Source organism: Ambystoma mexicanum, chromosome 8 (assembly GCF_040938575.1).
Source record: "Ambystoma mexicanum isolate Mex_15411 chromosome 8, UKY_AmexF1_1, whole genome shotgun sequence".
Taxonomy (NCBI): Eukaryota; Metazoa; Chordata; class Amphibia; order Caudata; family Ambystomatidae; genus Ambystoma; species Ambystoma mexicanum.
In genome coordinates, this window is record NC_090929.1 from 25,239,681 (window position 1) to 25,252,911 (window position 13,231).

Sequence of the window (13,231 nt, forward strand, 5' to 3'; positions counted from 1 at the left end):
AGACTTTTCCAGGTGTTCAAGCACAGTGAAAACTTTTCTCCACGTCCGACTGCTTCTCCAAGTTTGGTTCTGACCTTGGATTAATACATACGTTAAAGGAACGTCCTATCCCGCCGAGCAATGCAAAACACTTGCGGCTTATGGGAACAGCTTCGTAAATGCTTTGCTGCGTCATTCAAAGTCCAAAGACCTCACCTCTTGGGCCTTCCTCTGCTTCTTACTATGTCGTTTGATGCATTGCTGTTTAGGAGTATGCCTGTAAGTACTGCTAGCCTGCTTTCTTGCAAACCTGACTTGTGGTGATAACATCACTCATCAGACACCTAAATGAAAATCCAGCAGTTTACCTGCGAACCATTTACTGTTTCCAATCCAACCATGGTGTTGGGACACATTCCCATTTTGTCAGAGTTTCTCCTCATTGGTAACATGTCCGCGTGCATCTTGTGTCATGATCTCTGCTTCCAAAAGGTCAGGACTTACCCAACTCCCTTGGAAGCAGACCCATAACCCAGGTTCCGAGTGCCAACCAGTCCCAATTGGGACCTTTTGGACCCTGTCCTGGCGCCAGTGGCACCAGGCTCATAAATATGCCCAGTACCAGCGCTGGAAGCGCCGGACTCATAATGCTTGGGTGGACTTACCTGCAGCAGACCATGCTGTTTACTTACCTGCCAGTTGAGCCTCTAATCCTCTTCTGTTTGGGACTACTTTTCCTGTTGGGTGGGGCAGGAGCCACTCCCTAGGTTCAGAACACTGGAACTCTTCTGGAAAGCAGGAACTCTTTTCTTACCTAGGCGAGGCTGTGGAAGGAGACACCTAAGCACTACAGGAGGCTTTTTAAACCACACCCGATGGATGAATCTTGCTTTGCGTTATTCTGCATCCTCTGCAGCAGAACGCTCATCGTGTCTTCTGCATCTGATCCTGGGCCTAAGGGAAAAAGGCTTACCATCCTGAATCCAGTCTTCAGCAACACCTATAAAGACAAGAAAGAACAGGTTAGCATTACGGTCTTCAGTGACAGCGCTTCTCTTACCTGGTCCATCGGCTGTCACCAACGCCTCGCGCTGCATTCCGGCATCTGAAAGACAAAGGCTTACCTACTCTTCGCGTGCTCCGGAGGTCTTCACACTGCATTCCGGCATCTGAAAGACAAAAGCTTACCAACTCTTCGCACGCTCCGGAGGCCTTCGGCGCTGCATCCCGCATCTGAAAGACAAAAGAAGGTGCGTTTAAAGACATTGGGTAAATTTATTACTCACGTGCCAGTACTCCTTCCCACGCCGAACCCAGTGGGTATTCCGGCACCCTTCAGCAGCTCCGAACTTGTACCTGCAAGATAAAAGGACAGTTAGTGCGCATCGTGAAGCAGGCAACAAGCTCTTACTTACGTGCTTCCAGGCGCTTCTATTCCTCACACGGGTTCCATCCTCAACTCACTTCAGCCCGTCATCCGCCATCGCCGGAACCCTGCAAAACAAGAGACATCATTACAAAAGACTTTTAAAGACATTTGAAATACTCGTAACTTACCGTTCGTGCAGTAAACGACGGACAGCAGTCCTCTGAGGTCAAGAGGCCTGCACCCTTATCCAGTGAAGAAACTGGTTACGGCACCCTGCCCCGAGGCAGATGGAGAGCTCGGCGTTCACTTACCTAAGGTGAGAGCGTTAACCTTTGGGGTTCTACAGGAGAAGAGAAGGGGAAGAAGATAGACACCCAATAACCCCAGTTCATTAATCCCATATTTTCTATCTGCAGACATCTTACTCTTCGAGTCAGACATACAGTGCACAGAGGTCCAGCCCAAAGAGCCAACCGTGCGTTACACATCACCTTTGAAGATACGGTATTCGCCCAGTCAAGACCGGCGCCTCTGCGGGAATCAGGTGAGCGTTACATCTTGGCCGAGGTTAATGCTTTATAATCTGCATGTCCTGTGTTTCCCTTTGAACAGGAATGAAAGAGGACTCTTCCCACCTCTGCCACATATGGTGGCGCAGAGCAGTACCACCAGCCTTGAAGGCCACCATTGTAGCATGGATTGGCCTTTGTGCATTTCTCGCTTATTACGACTCCTCTCCCCCGGAGTCTCTGTGCATGTTATGTGAGAGCTGAGGTGGCCTCTTGCATGCTGTAGACACCGTGACTCACACATATGTATGGAACCAGGATAGCTGGTTGGGGAGGGAAGAGTCCCCTTTGCCATCACATGACTTCTCTGCTGGCGTTAACATCCTTGATGTATCCTCCAGAGGCTCTTCTCAGTTGGCCAAGTTGCCCTCTGAAATGGGTTTCCTTGCACGCGTGGCCAGCTGAAGAAGCCGCCTCCTCCTTTGTGTCCATTTCTGCTTTGGAAGCGGCCCACAGGGTTGGCAGTAGGAGAAAGCCAGACACTGGCAGGGGTAGACACTGGAGAATGGGCGGTAATTTAATGGTCACTCCGAGTCATATGCTCCTCGCCTCTTACCAATATCCTCCTACCGGTCGCTCTATCAATGGACAAGTGCCTGTATGGACGGCTAGAATTCGGCAACTGCAGAAGGCACAGCGCTACACAGGGAGGAATGGCGCTGTATCGCTATTACCTCGTGCCACACTCATATAACGAGGGGCAGTATAGAAGAAAGCTTCAGCCCACCCACTATGTAGCAGAGCATTGAGTGGGAATAGAAGCATGCCTATGATTCGGGAGGTGGGGGGGGGCTCCAAAATCAACATAAAGGTAACACTATGTGTCTACGACTAGCCGGTCCCCTGGGAGCAGGGTCTCTGTGCTCTTTCTCCACACTGGCTGTAGGGTCTCTCTGACCCTGTGAGCAGTGCATTTGTGCATTCCCCCTCTGTTCCTGTCCACTAGTGGACGCGTGCTGGGCTCCTTGCAGTGTTCTGAAGCATGCTCTCTCCACCCATAGCTGTTTCCCTATGTACTGGTTAGCCAGGCCCTCTTCAGCCATTGGGATGATTGCCTGTGTGCTGGGGTGCTGCCTCTCCACACATGGCTGCACCCTTTCTCTGTATTCGTAGTTGTACACCTGCTTCCTGTGGCCATAGCTTTATGTTGCAGGAGTGGCTGTAAACTTTCACTTCACTGGTAGTTTATCTCGTATGCTTGTGATCATTGCAGATGTGCTGATCGGAGAGGTCTCTGCATGTGACTAGTCTTGCGCTTTTCTGTCTGTGCAGGGATCTTTAGCCCTAAAGTGTTTTGCCTGTGTGTGGCTTTGCTCCTCTTCCACCCATGCTACCTGTCTGTGCAGGTGGCCATGTTCTAACCCCTGCGATTGCTTTGTGCTTCTGTGCCTTTTCCGTGGACTTACCACGCTTCATCTCTTGTGTGGGATTTTTGTCACTGTGTCACTCTGCTGTCTTGCCTTTCATGTCTTTCTGTTTTGCTGATCATCCTCTAGACCCTGGATTATGATCCACTGCACTGGACCTCTTGCATGAGGCTGTGCGCTTCCATTGCAAAGGTAGTCCCTTTTCTAGCTCTGAGTGCCCCGGCTTTCTCTTCCCCTTCAGTAATGGGCTCTATTTGTCTGTCCTTTCTTCCTCCCTTGCAGGGACTTTGGCTGTCCGTATCCTGGGCTGCCAGGACCTCTTGGAGATGGTGCCTGGCCGGTCGCGCGTGCCCACCCTGCCTTCATCACATGGTAGCCCCATTGACTCCAGACACACAATCAAGACTCGGGCAGCATTGGGGCTGCACCCTCCGAATTCAACAGGCCGCCAGCCGCGACAGGACGAACCGTGCAGTGAGTAGAGTATACATCTTCCCCTACTGATCCCACGTTGGCAGGGATGGGTGCTTATGTCTTCAAAAGCTTGTATACATTGCGAATGCATTCTATGCCAGTGGCCGCTCCCACAGTTATTTCACTGGGTCAGTGGACATTTTCGCCCAGATTCATAGTTTCAAATTGAAAGGTGTGACATTAATAACTGAGCAATTAAGAAGAGATGATTTGTGTGTTGGGAGGTGAGAGATGCTTAATACCCAACAAGGGTAACATTTCAGCTTCCCACCTTCGAGGAGAGTACTTGTGAGAAAATGGAGCAACCTTTATGGTAACCATGGTATGTGATCCCTCCACTGTTAGGCACATATGTGATGCCTTCCCCCGCCCCCCACTGTTAGGCACAAACTCAACATTTTATAGCTTGTTATTCCCTCTTTGTACGTTTTGCTGGCTTGTCTGGATTTGTGACTTGTTTTTCTCCGAGCCAGGCTCTAAGAGTCCTTATGAGTCCTAAGGCCAGGGTACGGCTTCTCCCAGGGAGAGTACCCTCTCTCTGTTAGTGATGTTGCTATGCTGGTGGTGGCTTTATCACCCGCGTATAAAATGGTTGCTCTGGGTGGACTCCATTTTACCTGGCTGGGTCCCTTTTTGACCCTCTCGCCCAGTCATCAAAATGGAGGTTGTAGTTTTTCTCCTCGAAGACCTGCGGAGTCACCTGACTATTCATTCTCCCTGTGTGTGACAGAAAAGAGGTGTCCACCTTTGGCCACTGGGGGTGTCTCCCAACACTGGAGGATGTAGCCAGCCTGCAACCGGATCTCGCTGGTGCATCTCCAGGTTCCTATCTGGAACATTGTGGATTCATTTCTTTATGGAAGACCTTTCCAGAATGCATGCTTGGACGGGTGGTCTGCCACTGGCTGACAACCCCCCTGTTTGGGGACGCGACTGGGTGCAGCGTCTGCTCACTGGCTTCCGAAGGGGATCAAAGCAGACACCCTTGCATGCTCACCTTCTCACCAGCTGGAGCTCCGAACCTGCACTCTGGAAGTCTCGCTGCTCAAGGAAGGATCGGAGATCAGGACCAGAATCAGACAATGAAACTCTGCCTTTCCAAAGATGACCAGAAGGAACCCCTAGTGGCGTCCTTCGTTTCTGTGTGAGAATCCTGCATATTGAATGCCGCATGCAAAAAAGGCAATCTATCCCTGCCGATTTTTGTGTGGCCTTAACATGTGGGATTATGACCATTTCAGGGGGTTTTACCCCCACCACTTCCAAACCCACCAGCCAGGACAAACCACCCATCTGCCCCAATCTTCTCCCGATCTGGCAATCATTTCCTTTAAATCTGGGATTTTCAGCCCAGAAACTCCCTTTACTCCCTCAGCCCCCTTCGTTCTCTGCCAAAAACATTCCCCCCACCACAGACACAAACACACTTACCTTTGCTCCCCTGCTCCCTCCGTTCAATGCTAGAGACATTGACCCGCCCCCTCCCTTTTATGCTATACATGCACGCGCATCCATACAAATGCACTTACCTTTGCTTCCTTGCTCCCTCCCGTCAAGACTATAGACATTGACCCGCCCGTTGTACTTACCTTAAATGCCTACGACTACCATCTTCTGGTGCGGCTGTGCCCGTCAGCTCTTGCATGTATTTGTGTGCGGCTAGGGTTGATTTAGAAATGTATGTTTGGGAAAATAAAATTGAGTCCCTCGAAATGAATCCTCAACTGGATCCCAGCTCCTGCTCAAAGGCCTTGTCTCCCTAAAGTGTCTGATTGTACCTGCATTGCGTGTTCTTCCGAGTCAAATTGACCTGAGAATCTTCACCACAGGACGCCAGGCACTCGCTCACTTGGGAGGCTGCAGAGGCTATGCTGCCTTGATTTCTGATACCACACTGCTGAACTCTCCTTCCCTGTCCTCCTTCCGTGGCTGGCTCTGCTCTAGCAGGATTTCTCTCCAAGTCAAGCCCATACTTGGAAACCGGATACTGTGCCTGAGGGCGACATGGGAGCCCTGAATCACTGCCACACAGGGAAAACTGAAGGAAAAAACAACTTGGCTAGACAGTCGCTCACATACTGTACTCATAAGGGGTTACTGTAAAATTTAGCGAAAGTTCAAGAACTAAAAATAGGTTGCAATTTTCTTCGGCTGGCTTCATGCTTTAAAGTAGATTCAGAACAAATGGGTGATTACATTTTTTAACAGACAAGGAGGCCTGCTGTAGCGTCTGTGTCAAGGGCTCCTGTGCCAATGCATTTCAGAGTCAACTACTCCTTCGTCAGGGCTAAGACCTATTTGTGAATACAGTGAGTTTTACAATGATCTTAGACTAAATCCATACAATTGCATAAATAGACTATGCCCAATGGGTAAATGAAAATGCAATGAAAATACAGTAAACGTAATGTACATACCCCAATTCCAATGCGCAGCAGAATGGAAAGTGGAAAAAAAGAAAGAACAACACAATAATGTAATGTACAGCTATGCACCAAATACCTATTCAGTCAGAGTCACCATGGCACCAACTTATGCCAACTGTTTTATGTTCAAAATTGAAACAGATCATGTACTGTCACACAACACTTGGGGAAAAAAAACATCCACTTATGGATCAGGTATATAGACGATATATTCAGCATCTGGTCCGGCACAGAAACGGACCTCAAGGAGTTTTTCATCTCAATAGTATGGATCGTAGGATACAATTTACCCACAAAACCTCTACCACTGAGATACACTTCCTTGATGTGAATATCACAAAGGACACCAATGGATAGAGTACCAACTTATATAGGAAGGACACTGATTAAACACTTGTGTATAGGCGCGTTACAAATGCCATATCATATCATATCATGGGAACAATTTGCTTCATCGTTTAAGTTTCCATCAGCCAAGCTTGATCCAAAATTTGCCTTTCAGTCAGTTACTCCGCGTCAAACGGATAGCTTGTGACCCAGAGGTCTACATCAAGGAAAACTTTGAAATGGGCAATACATTCCTTGCACAAGGTTATAAAGGTACAGATATTGAGAAAGCTGCCACTAGGATAAACGTTTTAGACCGAAAAACCCTGTTATCCCAAAAGAAAGAAACCAAGGGTACCTCTCCACTGGTCTATGTTTCCAAGTGTTCGCTACAAAGCTATCACATCAAGAATATCATCAAAAAGAACTGGGAAATTTTAACATGTGATGTAAGAGTACAGCATCTATTTAAGGAACCACCTATATTCACCTACCAAAGCAGTAGAAACTTCAGGGATGAACTAGTCTCAAGAAAGCCACCAATTAAGGAACCTATCACTAAACGAACTGGCACTTTCCCTACCTGCATTGTGCTAACTGTGGTTTCATCAATAAAGGTAAAACGATCAATCGTCCTCGTACATACCAGAAAATTAAACTTCAGAGCTACGGAACATGTGACTGCAGTAACATTATCTACGCCATCAAATGCCCCTGTTGGCTATATTACACAGGCAAGTCGAAACATATGGCCAAAACCAGATGGAACGAGCACAGATCGTGCATCAGGAACTCAAATATGAACTTTGCGGTGGCAAGACATTGGATCGAAAAGAGACACAATCTTTCAAAAATAAGGTTCCAAATTCTGGAGGTTGAGAGCATGAACGATCCCCTTGAGGACATCAACCTGAAACTCGACAGGAGACAAAACCTTTTGGATTGACCGCCTGGGGTCACTCCCCGCCCCCCCCACCTTAATGGTATGAATGAAGAAATTAATTTCCTCTGTTACATTTGATCCATTGAACCACATTGTCTCTCTAGAGAGACCTGTTGCACACATTTTTACAATGATCATCGATTGTGTTTGGTTCTTCCACAAATGTAGTTCTACTTAAGAGCAGGATTCTGATTGCACATATTTCGCCCATGATTATCGATTGCATGTTATTATGCTCAAAAGCAGGACTCTTATGGTGTTTTGCTGACATCCAATCATAGTTATGCACATGAGTAGATCTCTGAACACTATGTGTGACATTACACAACATGACTTCACGGTACCCCAATGATCGAGTCCATCATCGTAGAATTATACCATGTCTACGAGCAGGACTTTTATTGTATACATTTTTCTCAGGAATACTGTTAGTGTTTTTGTTCATTTTATGTAGCTGTGATTATTAAGAACAGGACTCTGATTTTATCTGGTGCATCCCTCATTGAAGTTATTCCGATTAGTAGAACTCCTATCGGGGTATGTGGCATTAGACCTTGTGACTACATGGTGGTATCCTTATTTCCAGGTATATTACAGCAGCATTGTGATATATTTGCTGCTTGATTGTAAACATCTTGAGTGCGGTTCAGACAGTACCTTGATTTACTCCCATTGCTGTCTTTACTCCAGAGATGATACATGTAATTTGCAAATGTTTGAGAATACATTGCGTAGCTAAACTTTGTCCTAATTGCCACTCAGCTCGAAAACACTGTTGCATTTTAGATCCTCAAGTTAGACAGCGTTGCCATGGACACACTGGTGTAAGCGTCAGTGTGGGAGTAGTCTCCAACAGAGGCTCGCCGAGAGATACGTAGCCTATTGATCCCCAGTTTGTATCATTCGATCTCATTTTAACAGTAGTTAGTAGAATTGAGATTTCTACCTTTTTCAAGTTCAGAAGTTTACTCTCAACCGATTTTTGGCATTCTGCACGTCCCAACCTCTCCACTTGTGGAGGGGTTAGGACGCCAGACGCCTCGGGTGGGGACACACCCACTGGTGTGGCCAGCACCAGGCGTCTTCGCAGGCACCATGACAATGGTTCATAACTCTTTCCAAGTGCGTTCACGCACCTGTTCCCCTTTTCCGAATTTGAAACACACTAGCGAGAGGTAAGCGGCGGCTAGGCATTCCATAAGGAGAACTTCATACTTCATGTGACTCTTAGTTTCATATCCATGATGCTATTTTTTTCAGAACGTTGAATCTGTCCCTCCGTAGAGACACATACAACACATCACGTGCCCTTGTGCGCAGTTGTTTGATTCTACTCACCTACACAGGTTGTGCAGATAAACGTTTTCCGCTCACATACGGATAACGTTCATTTAGATCAACTTTATGTTTTACTTATATATATGTATTTGATATATTTCTAGACAGCTGGAATAAGGACATTTATGACACTTTTTACAAAATCGTGGCACCTATGACCAGTTGGTCACAAGATTGAGGTACATTTTAACTCTGATTGAATAGGTATTTGGTGCATAGCTGTACATTATTACATTGTGTTCTTTTCTTCTTTTCCACTTTCCGTTCTTCTTCGCAATGGAATTGGGGTATGTACATTACTTTTACTGTATTTTCATTGCAATTTTCATTACCCATTGGACATTGTCTATTTATGCAATTGTATGGATTTAGTATAAAATCATTGTAAGACTCACTGTATTCACAAATAGGGCTCAGCCCTGACTAAGGAGTAGTTGACTACGACATACATTGACACAAGAGCCATTGACACTTACAGGCTACAGCTAGCCTCCTTTTTTATTCAAAAATTAAATCACCCATTTGTTAAAACACACTAAACATTCTGATTCTACTTTAAAGCATAAAGCCTGCCAAAGAAAATTGAAACGTATGGTTACGTTCTTGAACTTTTGCTAAATTTAACAGTAACCCCTTTATGAGCTACAGTATGTGAGCGACTGACTAGCTGAGTGTTTTTTCATTCAGTTTTCCTTGTGTGACAGTCTTTTGGGTCCAGGTGTCTCTGGACTTTCTTCAGTCAGCTCCTTGTAATTCGAACTACCTGCACAGCAGACACTGAAATTATTGTTATTATTTAGCTCATCCTGTGGTGCCCACCTTTTCCGTTTAGCCCTGAATCACTGGCCACTGCAGCTGACTAGCCTTTCCGCTCCTCTGGCGCTGAATTTTTGAATAATCTGGATATCTGGTGCCTTGGATTTCACTGTTGCAGCTTCCAGGATCAGTAGCATCAGTAAGTAGACCTGGTAGTGTAATTGGCTCACTGCAGCATCCTTCTCTGGCTCAGTCCCCTTCATTGCATGCTTGCCCTCTTGCAACTGAGTCCAAGACCTTTTATAGGCCTCTCCCGGAATGTGCCTTTCTCCAATTCCCTGGGACAGATTATCCTGTTTTTCCGTTGAGTCAGGTCACCTAATTGGCAGATGGCTATCCTCCATCTTCCAGAGACTTTAAAAGACCTGTCCTTCAACTTGTGGCCTGGTAGAAGTCCTGTGTCTGGAGTCTGCGCCATAGCTCTCCTCCAGCCACTGTTACCGGTCCAGCTACCATGGACCTTTTTCTCCTCCAGCATGCCCCAAAGCATGTCCGATTGTACATAAGCGACCCTGCATTATTGGCTGGTCTGCTGCTCTTCCTCAAGCCTCGTGGTAAGCACACATGAGGGTCCCAGTAGGCATACAGTGTCCCGTGGGATGGTGGGGTATATCTGAGTCTCTATTGATAATCTTTGTAGTCTTGTGAGTGAGTGAGTGTTCATCTGCGAGATTTGCTGCTGGTATACGGACACCACTGGTATGTGCTTTGTATGTGTCTTCTCTTTTCACCATTCGTTCTACCTGGATGCGACTGGATGAGCAGGAGGGTCCTTGCTGGTGTATGGGGGCCCATGTATGGCGAGATAGTCTGTGTTTGTCTTTGCCTTATCCTTGGGATATCGTTGGGCCAGATTCCTTGCTGCCTCGCCGGCTCCCATGGGGTTATTAGTAACACGGAAGACCTACACAGCTTGGGCACTGATCTGAAGAAAGTGGTTTGAGGAATACCAGTCTGGTTGTGTTCCTTCATGTATAAGGCTGAGGGGCTATGGAATTGTTGGTGGGTCATAAATTTCTCCAGAGCGAAGGCATTAGTGGAAGACCTATCCCATCTGGCAGTGTCCCCTCTATGCTCAGGGATGGGGTCCGAACCCTCACTTCATAAGTCAGGGAAGAAACTCGTATGAACTTGGAGAAGGGCATAGGGAGATTGGGGATAGGTAGATATCGGAGGGCGGGTGACCTTAGGGAGAAAGTGGCCGTGTATCGGGAGATAGAGAATGACGGAATGATCTTGGCTCAGTATCCACATGAGACAAATGCAGACCCACGTTATCCTCTTCTGAAACCAATTTAGAATTTTCCAACAGATCCAGTTACCAACTCCCCTCAAATAAGGTCTTTCTCAATTGCTCTCCAAAAAGAATCTGATGCAGGGAAACCCCTTCTAGCTTCTGTATGAGCTCTAAAAAGAATCTGATGCAGGGAACCCCCTTCTAGCTTCTGTATGCGCTAGAAAAAGAATCTGATGCAGGAACCCCCTTCTAGCTTCTGTATGCGCTCTAAAAAGAATCTGATGCAGGGAACCCCCTTGGAGCTTCAGTATGCTAAAAGAAACTGATGTCGGAACCCGGTTCTAGCTTCTGTATGTTCTCTGAAAAGAATCTGATGCAGGGAACCCCTTCTAGCTTCTGTATGCGCTCTAAAAAGAATCTGATGCAGGGAATCTCCTTCTAGCTTATGTATGCTAAAAGAATCTGATGTCGGAACCCGCTTCTAGCTTCTGTATGTTCTCTGAAAAGAATCTGATGCAGGGAACCCCTTCTAGCTTCTGTATGCGCTCTAAAAAGAATCTGATGCACGAGTCCCTTTCTAGCTTCTGTATGCGCTCTATACATAATCTGATGCAGGGAACCCCTTTCTAGCTTCTGTATTCACTCTAAAAAGAATCTGATGCATGAGTCCCTTTCTAGCATCTGTATGCGCTATAAAAAGAATCTGATGCAGGGAACCCCTTTCTAGCTTCTGTATGCTCTCTAAAAAGAATCTGAAAGAGGAGACCCCTTCTAGGTTTTGTACCCAGAAGCTGATTTGTTTGGTTGAGGTATAAAAATGTATCCTTCGATATGCAGGTATTTGCTGTGGATGAAGCCTCCCTTCTTTCCACCTGAGGGTTGGACGGCCTTGGCCTGTATGTTCAGCATAACCTGTCATCACCCTGAATGCAAGAACCTGCTCTGTTGTTCGATGAATGAAAATCTCCTGAGGATTCATTCCTCCAGAGAAGGAAGAACCTGGGTAAGCCACACAAGTGTTGGGAGCTACAAAGAAACTATCTGCACCAGGTGCCTTCTCATGAACTCCCGCTCTATAGCCGAACACTCCACAGTCGTACACAACATTAAGTGATGAGAAAGCAGATCATCTGGTAATCAGAGGATTACTTTGCTGTTAAACGCAAGGCCATGCCCCGAACTATATGTTTGAACTTGCCAAGAAAGAGGAGGAATTGCACATGCCTGCCTCTGGCAACATTCTCAACTGCAAATCATTTCTCCTACTCTGTTCTACCACGTCACACTTCTACACTGAACTTATTTCGTATCTACAGACCACCCTAATACAATCCCTCTTTCACAGATAACCTATCGGTTGTGGTTGCTAATTGTTAGGGAAGATTTTTCCGCAGCCCTCTCTGGAGAGGTTTAAGCAATCCTATCCTTGGTGAAATAGCAGGGTATCCCTCAAGTTAGTACCAACTCTCACACTTGGTAGTGTGGCTGAACAGTCAGGCTTTACTATTAGGAGGGTATGGGCTGGTACAAAACACACGTTTGTACCCCCCCACCACACACCCCATATCACTACCTTTCTCCCCACACACAAACCCCCATACTTCACTCTCCCACACACATACCTTCCCTGACCCCTTACAAACACACCGTGACGAATCGCGGGATTTCGTCACTTCTCCCTAGGGGGGAGCCTTTCTTTGTGAGGCTAGGAAGGTGGGCCCGCTACGGGATACCCTCTCTGGGGTTAGAGGCGAGCAGGACTCGCCGGAAGCGACTTCCCCCAGAGACACAAGGACTCCCTTTCTGATGAGGAACTCCCTGTCCAACTCACTCAACAACCCAACTTGATGAATCCTGTTGCGAGAAGACAGGAAGAACCATTATACATCTGCTACTGTGATGTGCCATATGAAGAAAAGTACCTGTCTGGTATGCAACGGACAAAACAAAGGGAATAATAATGAGCACCAGTCCAACACAGGAGGAGGACTGCAACGTTACTCAGGGAGGGCCCCAGTACAATGTCATAAGAATTGACGGAAGAAACTGCACCATTTGGGAGCAAGGCTCTGAAAAGCCAAGCAAGACCATGCCGTGAAGGAGTGAAGAGAAGGCATTGGGGAACACTCCGCCGGCAGAGGAGCCAGACACAACATGACACTGTGAAGGGTGTCAAGGAGAGAGGACGAGAATACCAAACTTATCGTCCTGACCCAGGGAGAAGAGTCTGTCAGACGGACTACCAACCCGCTGAGGCAGTCCCAAGACCAGGAAGCTAACTGGAAGAGTGGGAGACCTGGCAGGTTAGCGAATAGAACTAATATGATACTCCTACTCGTCTTGGTAAGACGCAGAGGAACCAGAAGAGTGAGAATCATTACTGGCC

The 13,231-nt window shown here is 46.9% G+C and overlaps 1 protein-coding gene across 2 annotated transcripts in view; it reads left to right on the forward strand.

The window, feature by feature from the left end:
* Positions 1-13,231, forward strand: part of PKN3 (protein kinase N3) — a 436,492-nt gene that overhangs the window by 197,792 nt on the left and 225,469 nt on the right. For both annotated transcript variants that reach the window (XM_069609180.1, XM_069609181.1), the window contains exon 7: positions 3,567-3,758. In XM_069609180.1, the coding sequence (XP_069465281.1) occupies positions 3,567-3,758 (192 nt within the window). The remainder of the gene's footprint in view (positions 1-3,566; positions 3,759-13,231) is intronic.